At 40.5% G+C, this 27011-nt stretch overlaps 1 protein-coding gene across 3 annotated transcripts in view; it reads right to left on the reverse strand.

The window, feature by feature from the left end:
• Nucleotides 1–4338: 4338 nt before the first annotated feature.
• The window catches only part of LOC144520076 (furin-like protease kpc-1), a 227461-nt gene continuing 204788 nt past the window's right edge, over nt 4339–27011 (reverse strand). For all 3 annotated transcript variants that reach the window (XM_078253710.1, XM_078253711.1, XM_078253709.1), the window contains 4 exons: nt 23012–23138; nt 12773–12942; nt 8447–8524; nt 4339–7765 (listed from right to left, as the gene is read on the reverse strand). In XM_078253710.1, coding sequence (XP_078109836.1) covers nt 7580–7765; nt 8447–8524; nt 12773–12942; nt 23012–23138 — 561 coding nt within the window. In that variant the 3' untranslated portion in view covers nt 4339–7579. The remainder of the gene's footprint in view (nt 7766–8446; nt 8525–12772; nt 12943–23011; nt 23139–27011) is intronic.

A 27011-nucleotide genomic window follows, 5' to 3' on the forward strand; every position in this document is an offset into this window, starting at 1 on the left:
AAATATTGTTAGATTTCAAATGAAATATCTATATTACATGTGCAAATACATAGACAAGGCCTGTCTGTTTCATGTTTTACGTTGTAGGTGTATGTATTTTAATAATGTCTGTTATTTGTGCAGCGTTGTGTGTGTGTGTGTGTGTGTGTGTGTGTGTGTGTGTGTATAAAGGAATATAGCTACTGAGTATTAAGAATATCGTTATAGTCTATAAATCAACCAATACTCAAAAGTTGAGATAACATAATTTAAACATCAAAAAACAAGCAAAATAGTTTGAAATCTAATTTATTCAAACCGGTCTTAAAACAACAGGCATGCTGACATAATGTCCTATACAGTTCACTGTTATTGAGATGTAAGGCACGGTGAGTTGTAGGATATACATATACGTATATCCTACAACTCACAACTTTATATATATAATACTTTGTTTAAAACAAAAATCTGGTAAAGGAAAAAGCTCAGGCCCGTTTCAATTAAATCGATTTTATTAGAAGAAAAAATGTCCTTGTATTAAAAGTTTTTAAGTTGGACTCAATTGTGAGTGAAATGGACAGTGATGGACCTCACTGTTGACCTTATCTGTCCTAACCGCATTCAAGTAAAAGTTTTATAGCAGTTTAAATTGAAATGTGTATCATTTAAAAACACCCTTCTTGGATTGCATCAGTGTAAAGTCCATTATGTTCCTGCTACTGTAGATTATTTCAAACCATTGCTTATCAAAGCTATTAATGACAGACTCCTGTAATTTTACCTACATTCCTCAGTGGTTATAAAGATGTAAGTTAGTACATTTTCCCCAGCAAAGGCTTGGAAATGTGTCTACATTCATATGTCTTGACTTGAAAACTTTTAACAGCCCATAAAGTAAACAAATCCACTTTTGTGTCCCAGCAGACTGTAAAGTGAATTAACAAGCCTGCCCTGGGAGGAGTGGCTCCACACAGAAAAAGGAGGGTCATTGGATTGACGTTAAGGTTCTATATATAGCTTGAATGACTTAAAAGAGTTTCTTTTTTAAACATTGAAACACACCATTTATATGGTTCCCAAACTGTTTAAGGTTGAAGCATTTCATGTGTTCCTAAACGGCTGTTTACAGCACTGTAAAGCATCTATGTGGGATCCTTAGAACATGGTGTAACAGTATTGAAAGCCTTTTAAGGATTCTTTACATCCCCCAAAAGAGATTTCAAAGTTATTTTCAGGTCTGTAAATACAACTATTTTAGAGTTAATGGTGTGTGAAAAGCTCCTCTGGCTGATCATCACCCAGTAAAGTGAGGATAGACCTAAGTGAAGAGCAGGATTAAGTCCAGACTCAGGCCTCCAGTCCGGGGCAGGGAGGGCAGCTTTCCATCCCGTCCCAGCTGTCGTCCCCCAAGTGTCAGCTTTAGGGACCAGGACTTTGTCCAGAGAGGGGACATTCCTGGCCGACCGCTGCTGGTTGCCATAGGGAGAGGTAAATGAAACAACAGCAGTCGCGTCTCTGCTGCTCCCCCCTTGTTCCTAGACTATCTAAAGGCCTCTATTTAGAGAGGCTCTCTGCTGCGGGGACAAAGCCTTTGCAGGGATAAAGGAGGGAGGGGTAAAGAGCACAGGGCCCTGAGAGAGAGAGAGAGAGAGAGAGAGAGAGAGAAAGGACTAGAAGAAGTGAAAAAGATGAGAGAGATTATGTCTGTCCTCAAAGCTGCTCCTCACACTGCAGTGAGATAAAGCAAACTGGGTGAACAAAAAATTACAAACAAAACTTCAAAAATGTTGCTTGGCAGAAGTATGTTTCAACTTGCTAACTTCTGATGCAGTCCCTTAATTTTGAATACTACAAGGCATTAATAATTGCTACTGTACAGATGCAATTAAGAAGCACTTTTGGTCGCTGTATGGCCTATAACAAGTCAATCCACCAGAAATAAAGTAATACATACTGGCCACAAATTAAACCTATAAATCAATGGAGACAGTTCTTCAATAACCACAATTTATAACTTCTAAACTATGCAAATGACTCAAACTAATTAAAACATGTTATTTAATAACTTGGACCTAGCAGTAAAATTAAAAGGCAATAAGAAAAGCAATTATCAAAGAAATATTTTCACAAAAAATATTCAAACTGTGCAGTAAAAACACAAAAGTCTACGCTGAATATGCACACCCACAAATCATTCTTAGCCATGTTAATTTATTCGGAAAGTTCACACAAGGACACATGTCATGTGTACAGACGGAGGTCTGTGAACAATACAGGAGCACACAACAAAGGGCAAGTGCTAATTACCAAATGTTCTCTATCCCTGCTTTATGTGACCTGAATTGGATTTTGATGACACTATTTTAAGTTGTTCTTCAACTTTATTTTTGTCTTGATGCTGCTTAAGTGGCCAAAATAGACAATCTTTGTCTCTGATGTTACTAACAAAATTAAAAAAAAATATCAAATGCAACCAACTTGAAATATAGGGACACAAAAGTGTATATCAAACGCATAGAATATGAAACAAATATGTTATATTCATCCTTTAAGGGCCCAATTGGCAACCAAAATGTACCAACATTTTAAATATAAGGTTGGAAATAGTTATTAAATAAATACTTATTATTAACAGACAGGTCTTTTTTAACAGTAATCATAAGTCTGCAATGTTTTCTGATGTTGTTGGTCTGTTCACAGAAAAAATATCTGTAAACAGTGATATAAACCAGGCCTATGATGATCAGCTGAGATACCCAAAATGCTTATTATCCATGTATAACTCAAGCTCTCCAATTAAGTATTACTGATTGGGCCTTTAATGGATCTCATTTCATAGGCTAATAATCCTTTATGGATGTGAATCCAGCTGCACTGATAGCACATGAAGCTGCCAGGATTTAAGTCATACGAGGAAAAGTTTCCAGGCACGGCTCAGTAATTCATTCTGGTAATATTGAACATTATTGTGGCGTAACATTGAAATCGGCCAAATCAAAAGAACATTGTGGTAATTAGGCTGTAATTCAAGGAATTACCACATCGCCACACAGGCTTAAATAGTCGTGTTGGGAGAAACGCAAAGCACATTATTTTAATGGTGTAATATGCAAACTATGGCTCGTTTCAATTACATGGCTTAACAATGCATAAATGATGTGAGCCTTGTTATTTGGACTGCAGGGTCCTCAGCTATTCAATCACTCAGAGGGGCCAATGTTAGGGGCCATGTTGCCTCCTCTCATACAGTAAAAACACAGTGCTGAGCACCGAGGGCCGCTGCCAAACTACATTTAAGGGAATAAAAATGAACAGCCTAGAATGTAAGCGTTAAATTAACAGTAGGATAATTATATGACCCGTGTGCTGTAAGGATTCAATTTCTAACGCTTTAATTAGGCGACAGTCTCCCCATACATCAGCTCACATCCCTCTGCCAATTTCTCACCAGAAAGCGTCCTGTGAGCGGAAATAATTAGATTTTATTAAGACACGGCTCGCGTAATAAAGAAAATCAAAGGAGGGGCTGGTTGAATATGATATTTTTTTTAATCATTGATTGTTCCACACACACAGTCCACTGAGCCCCATTTAAAGACAAGGACAGTTGAGTCCAAACTAGAGGTAAAGAGGCTGCTATCCGTCTGACTATATTAACCCATATAATGAACTGTCCACTGTCTACTGTAGGAGGAAGATACAGTAACGTATGTTCTCAACCTTTCTGACAGAAATAATGTATAGTCCATAATAGTAATAGTAATAATATTTGAATCATATAATCAGTGAAAATTGCCAGTCACTATTTCCCAGAACCCAAGATGACACATTTAAAATCCCCCCCCACCAGTCAAAAATGTGTTTTACTTATGGCTTGGCTGGTTGAGCTTCACTGTGGAGAGTTTGACTCGGGAAGTTTCTCTGAACTCACCTTGAATCTCAGTTTAACACCTGGATGTTCCAGAAGATTGTTGTGACATCACAACTAGTTTGGAGCCAGTCATGGTCCAATATGCAACTTACACAAAAGTGATGTGGAAACGTGAATCCTCTGAAGCATATACACTGAGAACAGACTTTTCAGTGAAGTTGGAGACATCCTGTGTCTAATTCTGTTGGTAAAGTTTGCAAATAAAAACCTATTGGCATATTCTTCAGCTTCTGTATGTTCTCCAGTGATGGAGACAGACTAGATGTCATTTTAAGATTTCTTAACGAGGTAATTCAATGTTTTTTGTGTGTGTAAAAAAACACATGGGACACCACTTATTATTATTCCAAGCTCAGTATTTTTGTTCTAAAACATGTCTGGAGGGGATCTTTAAATTGCTTGTTGTGCTCAACCAACAGTCCCAAACCCAAAGATATTCAGTTTATTATCATATATCAGCATATTTTCACATTTGAGAAGCTTGAATCTCAGACCTAAAAAATAACTTAATTATTAAAATTGTTGCAGATAAATTCTGTCGATCAACTAATTGTTTCATCTCTAATTAACTATATGGATAGGTATTTGCCGCTATTAAATATCGTTATGATATCTGGACTATTACAATAGGAGATATAATCCAATGAGGTACAATAACATGTTTAACAATTTAGCGTTTAGTGCCTCAAAGACACAAAATAGTCCCTGTTAGAGCATTATTGGTTTATTACAGTCTCATCTTTAGGGAACAATTATTACTAACTACCACAACTTTGACTTGGTTGTCTCATTCCAGACCAGACACAAAATCAAAAAACCAAAAGACCTAAACCAATCTCCTTTCATCTACAAGATTGTATCTTCGAAATGAAAGATATCCTGGGTTATAACAAAGTAGTTTGCATTGTACACTGAGGAATACAAGACATACAGTATGAAACATAAAACATTTAATACTTTTAAATCACGCGCAGATCCATTGCTGCTGTGTAATAACAGAGATGTCATGTTGTAAAGGATTTTATTTCATATTGGCTGTTCAGATATCAATAATTCTTGTGCAGGCTCTGCTCAAGTCTTACATAACGAGAGCCGACCCACGCATTTCATCCTTACTGTAATTGTTGTGTGCATCAAAGGGAGGGAGATTGACAGGCTGTATGGGAGGATTAATACAGTGGGTGAGTGACTACATACTGGGTCGGGAGGGGGGGGGGGGAACAAGAGAGGAGAGAGACTAAGATATGAGGGTGAGAAGGAGGAGAATGAGAGAAAAAAAAGTAGAAGAGGACAAAAAGTGGGGAGAGAGTTAACGAGAGGGAGAGCATTAATTGTGTGCATTGTGCCGGGGCTCTTTTGCTGAGTGTGGCTGTCGAGGTGCGGGCGCTAACCCCTCTAGCAGCCCGCCGTGATCTGAGCCAGCTCTCACACTGCTGTATTCCAATGCAATTAGGCCACTCAAAGGCCTGCTTAAAGCTGCACCCACACACACACACACACACACACACACACACACACACACACACACACACACACACACACACACACAGATATCAACAGCCCCTGTGGGTCCCCTCCATTGTAGCGGGGAGGTGTATTCTGTCCCTCTTTGAGGCCCTGGATGAAGAGACCACCCTAGGGAGCAGAAAAAAGGGAGGATTACCTCTCTTTCTGTCCCTTTCCCTCTGTCTTTCTCTCTCTGTCTCTCTTTTGGCTTAGGAGTTCACCTCTAAAATCAGCTCAGGCACAGAGCTGAGCTTTGGTTAGTTCCTCCAAAGAGACACAACTTGGGCCCTTTTTTTGCAGAAGGAAACCGAGGAAGAAGAACAACGAGGCATCGCTGTGATGGATGTCATTGTGGGACTGCTTTAGCAATATCACTTCCCTCTTCCTCTTTCATTATTCATACAGTCATATATTTCAACAAGTGGCGTGGGGCGTGTAGCTCACTAGCTCGTCCCCGTTGGCATCAGCGCCGCAGCCTCAGTCAGTCAGTCAGTCAGTCAGTCAGTCAGTCAGCCCCCTCCGTGTGCTGTATTAAGAGAAAGCTCTTCAAAATAGCAGAGTTCTCTTGGCGGCGTTTCAGCGTGTCTCATTCCCCAGAAAGCATTTAAAGCAGATTACCAACCTAAAGCTACACCTCCCAAATAAGAGAAGAGAGAGAGAGAGAGAGAGAGAGAGAGAGACAGAGAGAGAAAAACCTGGCACATTAACACCTGCAATACTACTCAATGGCATCAACAGATTAACGAGGTAATCCACACAATGAGGTCTTTGATTCGTGTGGTTTGGCAGGCAATAACGCCAGGCATAATGCACACTGTTATTTCAGACCGTCCCAGCACGAGAAAACCTGGCAGAAGCCGTTCCCTTTTTTTTTTTTTTTGCCTTTCCCCATCAGATGAGTTTTTGAAGAATTTTAACGCATGCATCTGCCGTGTTTGCTGGTTTCCTTGTCAGGGAAATAACCTGCTGGCTGCTCCTGTGGCTCATGTGAAGGGAGAAGGGGAGGAATCACAGGCTTTCTGAAGACTGTTTAAACAGCAGGGCTGAGGAGCTCTCCCTCTTTTTTCCCCCCATTTTTCTGCATAAGGACGTGCGTATAGGATAAGTGTGTGTGTGTGTGTGTGTGATAGATCTCGCGGTCCCATTGCTCATGTGCGGCTCGATTAGCCCCACGTGCCTCGTTCGTCAGACGTGGAGGCATAGCAGATGGCAGGAGACGCACCGTGTTACCATGCTGCGGCACTATGTAACGCTGCTCTAATTGAAACATCAATACCGCCCTGTCAATACACTACTGCTACTTCACAAAACACCATTACCTACGGACCTGCACTTGACTTGGAAAAACTGACTTTTTTTTGTTTCATTATGGGATGCCCTGGTAAAAAAAGTTTCTGGCTGATTCTGAAATGGCAACAAAGTAACTCTCTCTCCCCCTCCCCCCAATACTGTCTGTAACGGTTTCTGGTGTTTTTAATATCCTAATTTCAATTAAACCCTTGAGTTGATTTCTGTTTGTACACAGGGTTGTGCTGCTAACGGAAGCATGCAGAAATAAGAGAGAGAATTCCCTCTGTGGCATCTCTCCGCTGTGGCACATTTTTTAATGAATTGATAAAAAGTTGAGGGAGTTCACATGGCTGTGATCAGTAATTCGACGTTATCGGAAATTCAGTGGAGAACAGAGAGAAATTAGGCGGCTAGAAATTAATTTGCTATTTGTCCAACTCAATGAGGAGTGACACAGCCCCTTTAATGAATGGGTAATCCATTTCTTATTGCACTGAGCTGAATTCACCCTTCAATGAAGTGGAAAAAGACAAACATATCTTTCACCAACCTTTGCAACATCCAAAAAGCAAAGAGGGGAAGATGAATGTAGAGACCCACTTCTGAGACTCTTTGTTTTTTTAGGGGAAAGACTGATATGTTTGTGTGTGTTTCTGTGGAGAGTGATTAACTTTAAAGCCAAGCTAGGAATCCAAATAAATAATGAGTGCCGACACTGAGGCCACACAGTCATAGCACTGTACACTGAATTGATTCATGATCAATTGGCTTGCTGCACTGTGGAAAATCTTTCTTTTTTTTTTCTTTATTTAACCGTGGTTCACACTGTGTTTGTTTCTTCAGTTCCTTGCCTGCCGCCCTGTGCCTTCCAGTTCACACACTCTCCTCCTGCTGGATCTGAAGAGTCTGACTGTTGGCGACATCCTGGAGAAGCTGTGACGGTACGGACCTGTTGTCTCCGTCCACATTATCCCTGATGGTCTTTGTCTCATGAAGCTCCTTCACAGCACAGGGTCCTGAGCCTGTGGAGGACTTCTGTCCAACATCTGTCAGGTGTAACTGTTGGATACAGTATTACAGTAATATGAGTGTGAATGAGAAAACGTAATCTACAGGAAATAAAATGTAGAAGCATACAGTAGAAGCAACTAGGGCTGCAACTAACTATTACTTTCAAAATCAGCTGAGCTTGTTATTTTCCCAATTCATTGATTAATCCTTCTGTCTATAAAATGTCAGAAAATAATGAAAAATGCCTGGGATCATTTCCTTAAGCCCAACGTGATGTCGGTGATTGGAATAACGCAAAACATTTTATATTTTACACTTGGCTACAGTGGTAAAGTTAGGGGGGGGTACATGTGAAGTAAACTTCACTCAAACTTCAGCTCCACTGGAGAGACCCAAAATAGAGGCAGATGAAATCTGCGTTGGGCTATGGGACTGTAACATTCTTTCAATTAATACACGAAACAAACATGAATGCCATATTGCTATCACTTTTCCTACATAGTTTCCTGCCGTTTCAGGTTTGACTGGCGCTCTTCTAACTGCGTCATATGGTTGCGCCCTCTTCTTCTGCAGTGGTTTAAAAAAATCAGCGCCACCAACACTTGATTTCGATAAACTACCTCCTAATTTTCGCATAACAGTTGTGGATGTAAACGCGCATTCATTTTACCGATTTTCTGGATGGAAACTTGAGTGCAGTATCTGGACTTGAGTGGTGCTGCAGCTTACCTGGAAAGCCATTCTGGACGTTAGGGGCTTGTTGAGGGTCTGCTTATCCAACATTAAGTCTCCAGGAACCTTCAACATCTGGGTGATGGAACACATATTTAGTGTTAAAGACAAATAAATGGTAAGGTAATATAGAGCTATTATAGTATAGAGATGGATTTCATCCCGTTTCTGAGGATAGAACCCAGGATTACAAAAGATCATTACAGGATTCATTGCAGTAATTAAATTAAAGCATTATTCCAGCATTTATTTTATTAAGTTTGGTGACACACAAGATAAAGATAAAAAAAAAGAAGAATAGTCAAAGTCAAAGCAGCAGAGGCCGACATTTAGTTTCTAGTATTGGGCAAGCTCCAGAAACGCACTACATTTCCCATAATGCAACCAATAGAATCGTTTCATTCAACCGAAAGGCACGGGTGTTAAACACCCGTGCCTTTCAAACTTCATGTAACGTATGTCTTGTAACGTAGCTTTTCTGTTAAAAATTGGCTACCCCAAATCTTATGACATCACCAGGGGTTGTTTTCTTTTCTGACTTGACAAAATTCTTCCAGAGTGACAAAAGACATTTTACATCAGTTTGCTCAGGCTGAGTAGTACTCCCTATGACTAATAAGCGGAACTTTACGTGTACGTACTGTATGTGTAAAAACTGTGAAGTGGCTCTTTAATTTTCTTTATTTTTTTTTAATTTATAGTTGTTGTGGTACATTATTTGCTCTTGTTAAGTCCTCCATCTGTTGCACTTCACACCAGCATCACTTGCAGCAGGGGAAGTGAGTCCTTTGACCCCCCCTCCCTATGGATGTCATGAGTGGAAAAACAACAGAAGAAATCTGATTCAACCCTGTTTTCTCAAGGAAAAAGACAAGGACAAACAGCTTAATTTGAAATCAATCAAAAACTGGCTCTGTCCACGGGTTTCAGACTTTGGTTACGATTTGATATTGGCTCAAGTTTTCAGCGAGTGTTGATGTCTCAGAGTTTTGAGGAATCCCGAGCGGGCAGCTTACAGCGGGGGCTTCAGTGACACAGTATTTACAAGGCATGAGGAAGTGGGAGCGCTGCAACAGACGGCACCGTACGCGGCGCTTTCAATTATTTCTCACAGCATTCATGAAAATAGTAGCACAGCGGGGAATATAGTATGAACAGCAAAACTATAAAAAGACATGGAGCGAAAAGAGAACTCCCAAGCTAATATAAATGGCATCGTATGCTGTTGTTGGTGAAGAGCTGAAGAGTGTATGTCTCCCAAATAGGAGCAATAGAAATAGCGTGGTGGAGTGTAGACTCGGTGAGCAGTGATGGAGCAAAAAGCGGAGCATAAATAATTGGAGTTTGGGTTGAGGTTTTGATTTGATAGCATCTTAAACATCTGTTCACCTGAAGTTGGTTTGAGTTCATGAAACTGCATGCCAGGTCGGGGGGGGGGGGGAGACACTTATTTGACTTGAGAATTATAATGCCCTAGTCTGAATGAGTTTGGAGTCTAAATACGTTTCCAAAATCAACTTAAAAACAAATAAAAGACTAAGAGTCTACAGCCATTCTAGCAGCTCTGCGACGCTGTACTACACAGCGGTGCTTTGAGCTAAATGCTAACGTCAGTATGCTAACATACTCACAATGACAAAGCTAAGATGCTCTTTAGTAGCTATGTTGTTTAACATGTTCGACATAGCATTTGCTAATTAACACTAAACACAAAGTACAGTTACAATTGATCCTGACTACATCAGAACTACTGTAAAGCGTTGCATGTCACTGCCTTACTAGCTATGTTTCCATTAAAATGTCAAGTACATTTGCACAAATGTTTGAAATTTGCGATATCAGTCTTAATGCACATTAACTTGGCTGAAGTAATAATAATTGAATGAAAGACTAGAAACTAGAAAAATGTGTTTTAAGTTAGCATTATTATTATTATTACATTACCAAATTATTTGAATCTTTTGAGGAGAAGTGAAACATTTGACGTGCTGGTGGTGCTAGATGAAAAGTCAGGGGATCACCAAAATGTGAATTCCTGTACAAAATTTCACGACAATCCACCCAATAGTTGTTGAGATATAGAGATGTAGAAAAAAAACCTCAGGGTCTTTATGCAAGCAACATCGCCTATAATGGAGTATACTATCCTTCACTGTCACATCCCCCTGACCGTCTCCCATTAAAGCCATGAATCAATTTGCTTAAACAAGAAGTTTTTTGGCATTTAACTTTATGTCAGACCAATCTTTCTTCATTTCTGTCCTTCTGTTACTGCTCTGCCATGACACAGCGGTGACAGCTGCAGACATATTACCCTATATTTTCCGATCCCTTAACACTAGCCTTCTACTGTCACAACTTCATTTGTTTTTTTTTAGCTGATTTTCAACAACAGGGCTTCAAGCTCTGTAGTATTACATTTTTCTTTTTACTCTCACGCACTCGCATGACATTTTTGTAAATTAAACTTCTTGGAACGGGCAGCCTTATATAGCGCTGATTATAATGATCACACCTCATGAACATGCACCTCCTCATGAACAGGAGGAAGTTGAAACAAGCGATTTGTGTCAAGTCTGTGCGGTTAAGAGAGTTTGGTGAATCCGACTTGTAATACTCGTACGTAAGCCTCACGGAGATTTAGGATTAGAATACGAAAATGTTGTTGCATGATGCTCAAATGAGTCGTGAAGTAGAACCTTAGGCCTTACTGGTGTCGTTTTGGGTTATGATAAGATAACAAATCTGTTTGATTGTCTGATTTGTTCGATTTGATTAACGTCACTGTGTTAATGTCAGCAATTAATTAGCAAGCACAGGTATTAGAAATGATGACCAAAACAACATTCAAGTGGTACTTAACTGGAAATATCCTTCAGATTGGTAGATTAAGAATATATTCACGCAAAGGAATGCACACACATCTACACCATATCCTTTCTGTCCTCTAAGTCATCAACGGAAACAGATGACAACCAGCTTTTCCCGGAGCTGATCTCTCTCTCTCCTTTAGATGAGAAGCTGTTAGTGAGGCAGAAAGAGAGGGAGAGACAGAGGGAGGGAGAGAGAGAGAGAGAGAGAGAGAGAGAGAGAGGCTCACATCCAGAGATGTTTGTTTCCCAGCCCTTCCACCGTCTCTGTGGGACGACCCTCCTCATCCCCCCACCTCCCCCCAACCTAGTGGATCAAACAAAGGACATCATTTGTAGGCCAAGTCTTTTTCTGAGCGCCTCTCTTCTCGGCTCTGCATACCAATCCAATACAGCCCAAGGAAAAAAAGCCACGCCGTAGGTACGTGTGTGCGTATGTGTTGTGTGTGTGTCTGGGCCGGGGGTTGGAAGGTCTGTTTGCCTCTCCGCCAAGCATCGATTTATCCTTTCTCCAATTTATTTCTCCTCCTTGCCTCTACGATCCATTCAGATCTGCCTCTAGGGGAGGAACTCGGGGTAAAGACGTTGTCAGGCCTCGTCGTTGCCTCCTAAGACCGGCTCAAAAGTCATCTACTGGCCCGGGGGCCATGTACCCCTGCAAGGACATGTCAGGCAGCAATATGCACACAAACAGAGCTACCTGTTGTCCAGCGGAACACTTTTGTCAGAGCTGTAATTGGCCTCGTAATGCAGCGTAAAGGACACAGATAGAAGGCTTTAATGCATGTGAGAGGATGCATTATTAGTCTGAAAGGGAATTATATTTGTTTCGGTTCAGACACTGCGCTCACAGGTGATTCAGTAGACCACAAAATGTCCTCTAATTTCAAAGGGGAGTTATACCCTGCTCGTTTCTGCAGTAACAACTGTTGGTGAAGCCAGAATGATATTTGATTGTTCCTCATAATCAGGCCTAGACTCAGTGTACGAGCAGATATGATCAGAATAACATTATCTCAAGTCCCCTATTCAACTGTCTCTGTCTGTTTGATTCTGACATTTTCAGATGTTATTACTCAGACTCAAGAATTTGTATCCTAAAGACTCGGCGGTGACGACAGCATAGAACAGAAATGCTGCATTTGCACAAAATCCCACCGTCGTACCCCTACACACACACACACACACACACACACACACACACGCACGCACGCACACACACACACACACACACACGTACGCATATGGCAGAGATCTGCGAGCCATTCTTCAGTGTCACAGTGAGCGACGCCTGGCACATCCTTACACCTGAAGTTGATCAATGCAGATATGTCCAGGGGGAAATTGAAATCCATAGGAAATTAGGCGGCACCAGTGATTTATTGGAACAGTAAATCACAGTGTGTGATATGTGTGAAACATGTGTGTTCCTGCTCTGTGTACAGTACTGTACCTTGTGTCTGGCTGGCACAGTGATATCAGCAGCCCGCACCTTCCTGTCTCTCTCCATTTGGTAGACCCATTGAATCAGGTCCAGAGGTTGGTAATGGTCCCTGTGGTACACCCCCCTGTGAGGGACAGGGTGACGCGACCCCATGGACACAATGCTCTGCAGGGGTCCCTCTGAACCAAAAAAAAGAAGAAGAAAGAAAGCATTGAACTACTGTTAAAGCGGTGCATGGCACTGTTTGCCTCAATAGCTATGTTTCCATCCAAATGTCAAGTCAGTTTTGCGTAAATGTTTGAAATATTGCCAAATACATTTACTAGGCTGGTGTAATAAAACATTTTAAATAAAAGAACAGACACAAGTCTTTCAGGGTCACTTTTCTTGACATAGAATTCTTGAATTTGTTAGTATTTTTACACTATTTATGATCAGCAGAAGCTGTTCAATGCATTTACATTATGTAATTTAGCCTCTATATGGTAGTTTTTGTTGATAGTGGCGGAGTCCGCCATATCTGCGTGAGATTCAAATTGCCTGGAGACACATGAGGGATTGACAGGAAAACAATGCCACATGTAATTCAGTTTTATTATTTGTAGTTTTATGTCATTGATATTCTCACTGTCAACTCTACAGCTGTAATAAAAAGTGTTATGACTTAAACCTACGTTGTGTAATGTTTTGAGTTGATCCTTAGCAAAACCCCCGTTGTTCTTTCATAAATATGTGCTCATTCATGTGTAATTACTTCCACCAACTAATCAAAGTATTCTCGTACGGGTAGAATCTGCCATTCAGAATCATTCAGAATACATAGGAGCGACTCACTCGAATGACAGCCGCCACGTTGTGCCTCCATCTTTAAAATACAGTAGCCAAAGAGGGACACACCTCCACCTTTCGCCCTCTTACACTCAGTGGCACCGTGACGAATGCCAGGTGGAGATTACTTGATCTGCCGGCAGATTTGAAAGTCTGTTGAAGATGGAGGATCACGCTGATACTTTACTAACTATTAGCTTGCATTCGTTTGGGAACCGGATAGCTGATGTTAGCAATGAAATGGTACCACAATAACGAAAACGTAAAAACTATTACTACACTGGAAGGAACACTCACGGACGAAGTCGTACTTCTTGGAAGAATACGGCCACCGTATAGGAGTTAAAACGTGCTTGGAATGGGAGGGGCTAGAAAGTAATATTCAGTTGGTTGTCATATACAATTTCACCGCTAGATGGGAGAAATTCTTACACAATGTAGCTTTAATAGTTTGCTAATGCAAACCAAACATTTGCTACTGCTGCTTCTTTACATTAAAACCATTCAACTAGTGAAACACGGGTGGTGGTGGGGGGGGGGCTTTTAGTGTGAAGGAGTCACAATAAAATGTTTGAAGACCAAAATAAAAAAGTGAAACTTGTTAGTTTAATGACAACCCAACTGTGGTCATTCAATCAGAAGGTTGTGGTGAACAAATATTTCAGGACATTTTTCAATATAAATCCATCACTTTACAGACAAATCACGCCAAGACTACAGTACATCTTTAATAAGAAGACAAATGTGTTTCCAATTCATTGTATTGCATAATGTCTTTGGCAAATTAAATATAGAAACAGTCCGTTCTGTGATAAAACATTTTTATCAAATAAAATGCATTTGCCATTTTCATCGGCCTTTCTACATTGTGACATTTTGATTCAAAAATGACTTGAAACTGGGAATGGAATGCATATTTCCTCTTTGTGTATCACTTGTGATACCGTTGAAAACCTTACGTTTTACCTTTACCATATATCAAAGTGTTAATCCTAAACTAGTCCCTTTCAAGAACATCTGCACCAAAATGTCTTCACTTTAGAGGGGCTTTCCTCAGCTTTCTTTGCTTGTGAAGTAATCTGATCCTTTTAAGAATGAAAGTGTAAGACAGGCACACTTACAACACAATGGGAAACTCTAAAATATACTGTATATCCGACATTGAGTAGTTGTGTGAGTTTCTTAGAGGAGATTGCATTCATGCGTGAATGTTCTAATAAATCCAGGAGGATTTTCTCAAGCATAAAAGAGATAGTAGTGTGAAGCCCAACTGAAGAATCACCACCCCACACACACACTCGCACACCCCTTCCCTTGCTGTTTTTTTCTTCTTTTTCCAGGTACACTGCTTGTGTTCCAGCTTGTTTTTGTCCTGCTTTAATTGCATTTTTTTTTTTTTTGCAGAGAAGAAGAAAAGACAACAACAAGGCGGCGGGGGCTGCGGCTAATGGAGAGGCTGTAATTGTGAATGGAGGCATTCATCTGGAGACGTCGTCCGTGAATTGCGCCACAATGTGCAGCGCCGGGCTGCTCAGATCACCAACCAGCCACCAAACACACAGAGATGCACACATATAGACTCACACACTGAAGCCTTTAGATCACTGGTGCTCAAGAGGAGGAACGTAACAACACCTCGGCAGAGAGCGAGACAGGAGCAAAGGGGGGGGGAGAGAAGGAGCAAGGAGCTAAGGAGGAGGGGGGGGCAACAAGAGAGGAGAAATTGTACAAGGAGAGGAGGAAGATGGGATTAAAAAATGGATGTTTCCTGCCATTTGATTTGGGCTATAGAACCTAGGAGGTAGATCAGATAGAGCTGCACACACGCACGCACACAGATTCTGATATACAGGAACATGTAAGTAAACACAAATGCATACACACAAGCATGCACAACACATACTCATTCATTCTGTGTACAGACTCACAAACATGTCGTCACTGACGGGTAAAAACCTTCAAAAACTGTTCATTTTCAGGAAATGAAAACACTCAAAACATTTTATTGAGCTATTTACCAACCTCAGACAATGTCAGACCAAATCATTGTCAATTTTCTTTGTAAAACCGACAGACAGATGTGAATGGTGACCAATAGCGTTGACTTTTGATGAATTTAAATGATGAAATAAGAAGATACAAGGTTTCTGACCCGGAAAGAAAACACAAAAGGGTTCATGCATAGTCTCACACATACACATACACATTGACGCATACATGTAAGTCTGCATACACATCTTTTAAAAACACATCAAATGAATGCAATAAATGCAAAAGGGGTTGCATTAATCATCAGAAGTACCAGACTGGTAGTCTTTGTTTTGAATTGTATTTGCACAATAATGGTGTAGAATATTATCTTAACACAACTTAACACAACTTATATTATAACACATGTGTACAATTGATCGTGATCCTTGTAACACACATTGACGGACAGGTAGACACACAAACACAGACACACACACAGACACATTCATTTAAAACTAAATATCCACCTGCTGAAACAGTAAACTCCCCCCAACACACACACACACACATCCTTCAGCCTTACAAACACCATGAAGGCAAAACACACAGAAACACGGCTAAAAAAGACACAACAAAGCCTACGTGACAGTATATATTTTAAAAAAAACTCATCTCGACGAGGCACCTGTCAGCGCGGCGGCTCCTGCTACTACAGAGAAACATTAGGAAACAACAACTCAATTAAACACACCATCCCTGTTCAATTACTGCCACATAATCACAGCAATTCACCTTCACTTGCCGCACAGCCACCAAACAAACGCAAACAATGGCGAGCACACATACAGAGGCGGAGAAACGCACACGCACGGACACGCACACGCACGCGCACAAACACACAAACACACACACACACACACACACACACACGCTGGAGCTGTAGCTTCATCCTACACATCATGAGCGTTACTGTGTGGTATCTGCTGACTAACTGGCATAAATGAGAGATGGAGCATGTTGGATGTTGGCAGAGATTAATATGAATGGAATTACTGAAGCTCTAAAAACAATTACATTTGCAAACATGTCCACTGAAGTATAAATGACATACGTATGACAGTTCCTGTCCTCTAAATGCAGTTGGCTTTACTTTAGGGTAGGCAGAAGAACATTTATGTAAGTGGTATAAATGCCTGAAACGTTCTGAACACTGAAAATGACATCTGCAAGTAGATATATTAGGAATGCATCATGGTAACTATGGAGTCATAGGAGTGCCATCAAGAAAGAATACATCTGTTGTATAATAACAAAATAAATGTGGAAATATAAAGAGGAATAAATAAAGCATAAGCAATAGGGAAAAGAAAAGGGATAAACATAAATAATGTATAAAATTAGAAATAATAATAAAAAAATGGAATAAATAGTAAGAGTAAGTTTAGCAAAAATAAAGAAATAATTAAAAGAAATATAAAAATGAAATATACAGAAATAAATGTACAAATAAATGAAAATTCTTATAATTATTAATTTTGTTATTTGTCGTTATATTTCCACATTTGTTTTTTTTCTTTTATTTATTTCTCTTTATATTTCCAGATTTATTTTCTTATTCTTTTACAGAATTATTCTTTTTTTTTAATGGCACTCCTATGACTCCATAGTTTTCAGCACTTTCTTAATAAGCAATGAGATCATAGACATATCAATCATCAATCAGTTGCCCTTATATAAGAGGCCCAGGTGTTTTCGCATGCATTGTGTTTAATATTTTTTTTGGCATTTTTAGGCGTGTATTCGACAGGACAGCTGAAGACATGAAAGGGGAGAGAGAGGGGGAATGACAAGCAACAAAGGGCCGCAGGAGTAAACCTCTATATATGGGTGCCCGCTCTACCAACTGAGCTATCTGGGCGCTCCAGAATGGTGTTTCATTTTGTTTCAATTTAGATGCATATAGACTGAGGAGCCACTTTATTAGGTACGCCTAACTATAACAAATGCAGTATAATACAAATCCTACCTTCATGAAGGTTGTAATGAGTTGTAAATAGTTATCAGTTTTTGCAGAAACTGTTTTGGAGGATGTAGTTGGTGGTGCTGTTAAACTGTATTGCATTATACTGAGAGGTGTTTTTAATATTTTGTCTACTCTCATTAACATAAAAGAGGTGGACAAATGTCTTTCTAAAACAAAAACAGAACATTATGACCTTTATGAAGGTATGATTCTACAGGTGTACCAAATAAACTGGCAACATGTAGTCCTTTTTTTTTAACCAATGAACTACAGAGGTGCGAGCTTTAACAGAGCACACAGCGGGTCACAGAAAATCAGTATACATTATTCAGTAATTTCTACTTCCACTTGAATATGTGTGTGGTCTACAAAGTTGACTGTGAACAGAACAAAAATCATAAAATCACCCCGCAAATCCTTAATACTAGAACACTCTGGACAGTTTTTCTGATACCCAGGTAAAAATGTTGGAGTTACAACATCCACTGTGTTCGCAACTTGTAGCAGTTTTTAAGCTTAATAACAAGAACCATTTAATGACATTCTGCACTATATGAACTATAAAAGACATGTGAAAACACTTTTGTGCAAACTATTTTAGTACTTTTGGTCTAGGGGTGGTTTTTCATGGTTCGTTCTTGGTCCCTTAGCTCCAATTCAGGAAAAGATACTGTATGTAGCAAACAAAGATACTGTATGTGTTGATACAATAATAATTATTAAAAGGCCCTGAACCCCTGAATTCAACCCCATCCAACATGTTTGGGATGAATTACAGTAGAACCCCCGTACACCCTGCAAGCCATCACATCAGTGGCCGACCTCACTCATGCTCTGCTGGCTGAATGAGAGCAGCCAGCTTCCAAACTCTGGTGAGAAGTCCATTGTTTTGTAATGTAATGTAATGTGTAACAATCACATACAGCAACGATGGCCACATCCGGCCCGCAGAATAAAATGAATTTAGAAACTGTGAAAAGGAAAAAATGTGTTCTGGTATTTTGTGTTTTGAGCATTCACAGCAGGTAACACTCCTCAGGGAGAGCGCAAACCCACCCCCCTGTGTTTGCATCTCTTCACATTCCGATTAGTTTTGGTATTGCGGATCTAACGTTAAGTCACACTGGACACCCGGGTAAACCAGACAAAATGCCATGCTGCTTCAGACACAATTCATTTGGATACAAGCGTTGAATTTAGGAAGATAGATGGGATTCTGAACAGCGATGCCCGCGCAGCACACACAGAGGAGCCGAGAGGTGTGTGCGTTACAGCACGTGTAGGCTACCTAACTGGGAACGATTCAGAGAGGATTATCAACGGCCGCTGGGGCAAATGAACTAACGCTGCGCTCGTTACTGTAAGTAGGCCTACAATAAAAAGCTTTGTGAGTAAAAAGTCAATATCAATACCCACTTACCTGTATACAGGCATAAACATGTAGAAAGCATATTTCAATCTGCTCTGTCTGCGCAGTCCACTCTCATCACCGCGTTGTTTTACACAAGCACAGCTCACTACTCACTACACTAAACAAGCTAAAACGAAAGCTGTCGGTTTGTAGTCTAAATGTTTATCTTAGCATGCCACGAATCTTGAAATTAGGACAAATTCTTGTAAACTTAGCTGCTGGCTAAACAAACCATCCTCTCCGCTGGAGCAGGAAAATCCGTCGATGTATTATAAGACCAAAGCAAATGCATGTAGCACTGCCCCCCCTGGTGGCTGAAATTGGGAAATTGCACCGTTTCAAAAATGAGTGGAATAATTACGTCTGGCATGACCAGATCTTTTATAAATATTTTAAATAAACACAAAACAACCAAATGGTGGTAGGTAATACATCTGATTTCATATACTGCTTTATTAAAAAAAATATTGTTGTATGTACATGTTTATTCCACTTTGTTTAAATGGCGAAGTGGAGAGGCCTCGTTCACCTGTTTGGAGCTGGCTGGTGAATGTGACGCTCATATAGGCCTTGCTGGATACACCGTGACCCTTTTTGTGGATCTACTGATCGCTGTGGATACTTTTTTTCCGTGTCATTGGATTACGGCAAAATACGGATCTTTTTTCTCATATCCCATATCTCCCATATCTTTTTATGGTGTGACAGCGCTTCGTTTCTGCGTTTGGAGAGGCATCTCAACAGACTGGAGGTCCAACACTGAGTGTTCACTGTTACATTTTAGTTGAATTTAAGCGTCTGTCTATTGTGTTCCAAGACAGCCGTGCCGCGATTGGATTTCATAAGGGCGGATTGTTAAATTGTTACACTGTAATTTAAAATCTGCTTTAAAAAAAAACATATATGTTTATTTAGCATGTTTGTTTTGTCCATATGTGCTCGTGCTTTTTTTTTTTTTGCCTCGAATGTCAAACTCCGCCTATGGTATAATGTTCAAGTGATGTACTTACACATACTTTGTTCAGGTGTCAGGCCAGGTAGTAGGGCTGCACGATATAAGGAAAATATCTAATTGCAATTATTTTGACTGATATTGCGATATGATTCACGATATTGGAGGGAATGATCATTTTTGTATCATTATTGTCATTTTCATTGAGAATTATTAACATTGAAAGAAATTAAAATGATTATAGTGTGATTTTTATTAGGATCTGTACCAAACAAAGATTTTTTAGGCCGGGACATCTCTGCAGCACCACAATACAGTTTGACACATATTTTGCCATTAACAAATATTGCGCCCCCCCCCTGCGATTTGGATATTGCACTATTCCATATTGCGATTTCGATACAATTGCGATTAATTGCGCAGCCCTACCAGGTAGTGTATGCAGCTACATCTGGAGATTGGTCACTTTAACCATGAAATATGATGTATACATATGTCTCATCTCATAATGGAAGAGGACAATTAAAGAATAATTTAAAGTGTGTTTAATTTATTGCCAAGAGTTAGATGAGAAGATTGACACCATTCTCACATCAGTATGGTAAATATGAAGCTAGAGCAAGAAGACGGTTAGCATAGCTTAGCATAACAGCTGGCCCAGTTCTGTCCAAAGGTAAAAAGTCAACAGCTCGGGTTTTTGCTAAGCTAAGCTAATCGCCCTGTTGCTCTAACTTTATATTTAGTAGTGGTGTAAGGGACCATAGTGGTCCGTACGGATCAACACTCAGGATTCAGAATACATGTGAATCGCAGATCAATTGCAAAGTTTAACCATAATAATAGTGTGAAACAATTTTTTACCGTTGCTGTTACTTTAAGTAGGCTGATAAATGTCTATATAGGCGACAAAAAGTGAGCGTTGTGCGGCAACGACAGTTAAGTTTAGGCACCAAAACAACTAATTCAGTTTAGGAAAAAGATTGTGGTTCGGATTAAAACACTCCCAAGGAACACGCATTTCTGGGGTGGAAGTCCTTGTTTTCCCCGGGAAAACAAACTCTGCTCCCCGGCTTAAACGAGCTGTGTTTTATGACAGTTCTTTAAGTAATAAATGGAAAGCATTTAAAAAAAATGATTGTACCCCCTTTCTTTGTGCTGATCCACAAACTGATACGATCCGTGACTCAAAACCGTGATCCGTTCCGAACCTTCAGTTTTGTGATCCATTGCACCCCCGATATTTAGCATACAGACATGAGAGTGGTATCAATCGCCTCATCTTATTCTTGTAAATAAGGCTATTTTCAAAAATTTCAAAGCAAACATATATATTAATAACATATATATCCAATATACAAATATCATTCGAATATATTCTGCACACAGCATAACAGGAGCTTAGGAAGGAGGAAATTAAATTCATATAGTCATGACTGTGTGAAGTTCAGAGCCGGTAAAACTACTACAGAATCATGTCATTGGGGAAAAGATTGAAAAATAGTAACGCTGTAAGAACCTGTGCATGAGAAGTGTGTGTGTGTGTGTGTGTGTGTGTGTGTGTGTGTGTGTGTAGACAGCAGATTGACTAACAGCTTGAACTTGGGTTAGATCCAGGAGCACGGGGAGGGATACATGGATGGATGGAGAGAGAGGGAGAGGAGGAGGGAGAGCCATTGATTTCTCAACAGAGAGATCAGCATCTTGACAGAAAGAGACGAGAGAGCAACAGAGCAAGACACACACATACACACACACACACACTCACACACACACAGATAGAGAGGGTTACCACTGTGGCCCTGTGGGGAAATTCCACAAGCTTTCTTTCTCTTTCCAGGTTTCCAGAACTAAGCTGGAGAACTTTAGTGTCCGTCCGTCCGTCCGTCCGTCCTTCCGTCCTTCCGTCCTTCCTTCCAAGCTATATGGCTTTTCAGATACTACCCTTCCTTCCTTCCTTCCTTCCTTCCTTCCTTCAAAGCTATATGGCTTTTCAGATACTACCCTTCCTTCCTTCCTTCCTTCCTTCCTTCCTTCCTTCCTCTACTCTGTTGTTTAATAAAGTTGGGCTAAAATTCAGGTTTTAATGCAGATAAGGAGTGAAACATTTGTCAAATAAACCCATCTGGGGGGCCTGGGCAGCTCACCTGGTAGAGCGCGTGCCCATATATAGAAGTTTACTCCTCGACGCAGTGGCCGCAGGTTCGACTCCGACCTGCAGACCTTTGTTGCATGTCATCTCCCCCTTTCATATCTTCAGCTGTCCTGTACAAATAAAGGCCTAAAAATGCCCCAAAAATAATCTTAAAAAATACAATAGAATAAAAAAAAATAATAACAATAAACCCATCTGTACAAATGTCCTAACTTGACCAGTAAATGTGTTAAGGTCCTTGACTTTTCCTGACTATCTTTCAAAAGTCCATGTTATTCTAGGACCTCCTTGACCGGTGGGAACCCCCGTTGACAGAGATTAACAGGAAACTCTGGTTCAATGTCTCTCTCCCAGCATGCCTGGGTGATTCTAACAACCCTAAAAAACCCAGGCAGGAACACGGTTTCGTGCCGGTGTGGCTAACGAGGTGTGTGTGTGTGTGTGTGTCTGTGTGAGTGTGTGTGTGTGTGCGTGTGTGTGGAGGCCGTGGGCACCGGGGGAGCTGACACACACCATGGAGGAGGGGTTGGGGTTGGGGAGGGGCAGCACGGGGTCAGGCTGTAATTACACATCACAGTCCCTGTGGTCAGTGGCCCAGCTGACCACACTGCCTCAGCCAAAGATGGCATGTGGAAGTGGGAGTTGAGGGTTCAATCTTTGTGCTGCACTTGTGGAAAACTTTTGAACGTTTGAAATTCCTATTTAGAAATTATTTATAGTTAAATCACTTGTTTATTTTTTTTCCATTTTGTGCTTTTTAATTAACTGACGCATATTTGGCTTTCAGTGGGTGTTGTTTTTCAAAAGTACACTTCAGAGTATGTGTCAAACCTCTTCAGTAACCCTGCCTCCATTCTCCCCTCAGGTTGCATGTGTTCAAAGTATCTTGAGTGGTTGACACTCTCACATACCATGCGTGGTCCTGTGTGGGTGGTAGGTGCCGTACAGGATGAGTGTAACTTTACGGAGCCAGGCTCCAGATGCCTCCTCGTCATTCGGCCTCATACAGCTCCTCACTGTGCCTTTGTGGTCAGTCACCTGGAAACAAACACATCGATATAAAGGGCATCATTTCACCACAAAACCCTGATTCATGTGGAAAACTTACTTCTGTGGACCGAATTCATGGGGACAGAGTGTGGATATGACAAAATGTTATCATTTGGTTAATAGTATAACTTATTACACGCTGTCAGTAAACTATTCCTGACACAAATATGGTTCTACTTCAGGTCAAGTTATTGTGTAACGTCTTGGTCACAAGCAGTTTCTACAACAATCAAGCCTTTTTAAATGATAAATAATTGCACTGCCACCATATTCTTAAAGGACAATTCCGGCGCAAAATGAACCTAGGGGTTAATAACATATGTGTACCGAGTCGACCGGTCTCTGGGACATGTTTTCATGCTAATCGAATGTGTCTCTAGCTTGAAACAAGCTAGCACAAACTGGTGATTAGCTGCTAACTCTAGCTTTTGGGGAAGAGGGTAAATCGCTATTTCTACACCACCAACAAAGCTCAAAATAGCACCACACTTCCACGGTAGCATAATGAGGGTCCCTACATGTAAACCGAAGAATTGAGAACTTTGTAAGTGTACAGACAGTTTATTAAAAAGATAGTTTATAAAGACAGTACCGTTCACATATACAGACGGGCGCCATCTTGGGAAAACAGTCACGATCAGTCGAACGACGAACGCTGTGCTTCAGCTATGTTACTGGTTGCACGGTGTTCGTCATTCGACTAGCGTTAGCAGCTAATCACCGGTTTGCGCTAGTTTGTTTCAAGCTAGAGACACATTCGATTAGCATGAAAACATGTCCCAGAGAACGGTCGACTCGGTACACATGTGTTATTAACCCCTAGGTTCATTTTTCGCCGGAATTGTCCTTTAAGCAAATAAATGTTAAATTTTTTATTTCAATAAATTTGCTAATATTAAACTCATGCATACATGCTTAAATAACAGGGCTTGTTTCTGGCTCAGTAACTCGGAGTGCATCTATGAAGAATTGCAGACTGTCCTTTTGTAAATCCTTATTTGGACAGACATCTTTCTCTGTTTGGGGATCAACTTGAATTACTTACTCACAGTAGTCAAGTTTGAACTGAAACAGTTCTTAAAGCGAGATCAGTCATTTAGCCATGCATGATTTGGTGCTTGTCATTAAGTTTTATGATAATTCTATTGTATCGCTGCTTGTGTTTTGCGCTCCTTTGTAATTATTTTTATTTTTGTGTGTTTTTATAAAGCAAACTACCTTCAGCTATAAATACTGTGGTATGTGGCAGTGGTCCATGCTATATACTTGTCCCTATAAAACAAAACAAACAGACAAAACAAACCAATCACAGCTTGCCATCTTTCACAACCTGTGTGAGCTACATAGGCGATTGGAGAGAAGGTGCCAGGGACCGACGTCACTGTCCACCTGGCAGCAGCAACATCATCATTCCTTTTTTGCTTTGGTAGGTTTACAGTTGTAACTGGAAGAGTGCTCTATGCTGCTGTTGGTCAGCGTCACAGAACCCGTTGTAAAAATAATCAAACTAGGCGAGAGAAGGCAAAACTATTCGGACAAACAGTGGACGCTTAATAGCGAAGAAGTGAGATGTTCCAGATGCTGCCTTGCGTGACTTCCACTATGACACATTTACATGGGATAAAACAAGCAAATATAATACCTGATTGTCAGGCACTGGTGTGGACTCAAGTCATTTCACTTAGACTTGAATCATGAATCTGATGAAATCTGATAACTTTACTCTAAACTAAAGAAAAGAGAGACTTGTCATTCAACTTTGACTTTAACACCAATGACTTCAAACATTAACTTCTTGACTTGGAGCATTAAACAGAACGATATCCTCCCCATGCTCAAAGGTGCGTTTGGCAGTGCAGATCAGCAGAAAGATTATCACAACTGGAAACAATTAATTGAAACATTCAATTGAAGCGGAGTTATCTCTCCCAATTTACATGATGATCAGTTAAGCAGTTCTGAATCACCTCTAGTATTTGAATCAAGTAGCTTGTGGAAAAATTGGATGTAAAAGTAAAACTATCCATTGCTGCTCATCCCATTTGTATTAATAAAAACCGAAATATCAACCTTACATTGGATTAAATATGCAGACATTATGTCATGTCAAACTGTCAAAATACTTGCTCCTTTAATCCGGAGCAGACAGACTTCACTCCATATAAACTCACTACATCTGCCGAGCAGCTGCCCAGCCTGCATGTGTGTGTGTGTGTGTGTTTGTGTGTGTGTGTGTGTGTGTGTGTGTGTGTGTGTGTGTGTGTGTGTGTGTGTGTATTCTATATGGGAGTTTGTGAAAGTGTATGTGTGAGTGCTCCCAGCAGACCAGAGGCCAGGCATGGCGGCCCCCAGCCGAGCGCTGCATTGATTTGTTGTTGCTAAACAAACAGCTGGATGCTACAGGTGGATCGATAAGCCTTGCATGCCTGCCAGCCTCCCAGCATGCCTTTTTACTGGGTAGACATGGCTCTCCGTGGAACTGTGATCCCGCTGTCGTTTGGAAAACTCATGAGTCAAACATTAGGAGTTGACGGATTGTTTTTAATTGAGCTTAAGTTAATTTTCAACATTATTTACTCTCCTGACCATTCAATCCATAAATATCATTTCTGGATTACATTCCTTTACAAACATTCTAATCTCTTTACCAGTTAAATAATGCCACATTTATACTACTGTCATGATAACAAATGATGTTTAACTACAGTGGAATAAAAAGTGTGAGAGCTACAAGCAGAAACCAAACCAGGGCATACATGAAGGAGAAATAAAATAGATAGACAAAAGACAGACAAAGAAAATGGAAGGATTAGCAGATGCAGAGGAACAGAGAGGAAAGGAGAAGGATGTCAAAGCCAGAGAGAGAGGACCGGGATTAATGATGGGCGAGAGATGGCAGGATATCGAAATGGGCGAGAGTGGGTGTCAGGGAGAGGAAAGGGAGACCCAGCGAGAGAGGATGAGCCGGAGAAGAGACAGAAGCTCAGGAAGAGATAGTGATACAGAGGCAGGCAAACAGAGAGGAAAAAGATGGGACAAAGATGCACGTACACAATAAGAGGACAGAGAACACCATTGACAAATATACAGTTATAAAGGAGACAAAGACTCAGAAAAAAAGGTTTTAAAAACGTGGCACCTGTTTGGAGATAAAACTTTGATATTTCATTTCGATCACCATCACAAGCTCTAATGAAACTCAGGATAAACCACAATCACAAAACAAGTGTACTTTATGTGAATGGGCCCTATTTTAAAGCTCCCATATTATGCTCATTTTCAGGTTCATAATTGTATTTTAAGGTTGTACCAGAATAGGTTTACATGGTTTAATTTTCAAAAAACACCATATTGTTGTTGTACTGCACCGCTCTCTCTCACTGCTGCAGATCCTCTTTCCACCTGGTCTCTGTTTTAGCTACAGAGTGAGACCTCTTTTCTTCTTCTTCTTCTGTACTATCTTTGATTGCACTCGCACATGCAGTAGCTCAGATGTAGATCATGTCAGCTAGCTAGCTCCATAGACAGTAAAAGAAAGCTGTTTCTCCAACTTCGGTCAGTTACAAGGCAGGATTGGCTGGGAGACTTCTAAATGAGGGCGCACATGGAAGTAGTTCTTTTGTAGATTATGGTGAACTTGTGTGTGTTGTAGCAGTGCTTTGCTATTGAGAACGAGGTAGCATGCTAGCGTTAGCATGGTAACGCTAACGCTACGAGCTAACGGTTGCGGTTAGCCAGCTCGAACAGCTCACCTGGAGACTGAAGGCAGGACACATTCAGAAACCGTATCTCACTCAAAACAGCATGGATGTTTTTTTTCAAAGTTTGTATGCGTGTGGAAGTAACAGACACAAAAGAACA

This window comes from Sander vitreus, chromosome 6, assembly GCF_031162955.1.
Source record: "Sander vitreus isolate 19-12246 chromosome 6, sanVit1, whole genome shotgun sequence".
Classification (NCBI taxonomy): Eukaryota; Metazoa; Chordata; class Actinopteri; order Perciformes; family Percidae; genus Sander; species Sander vitreus.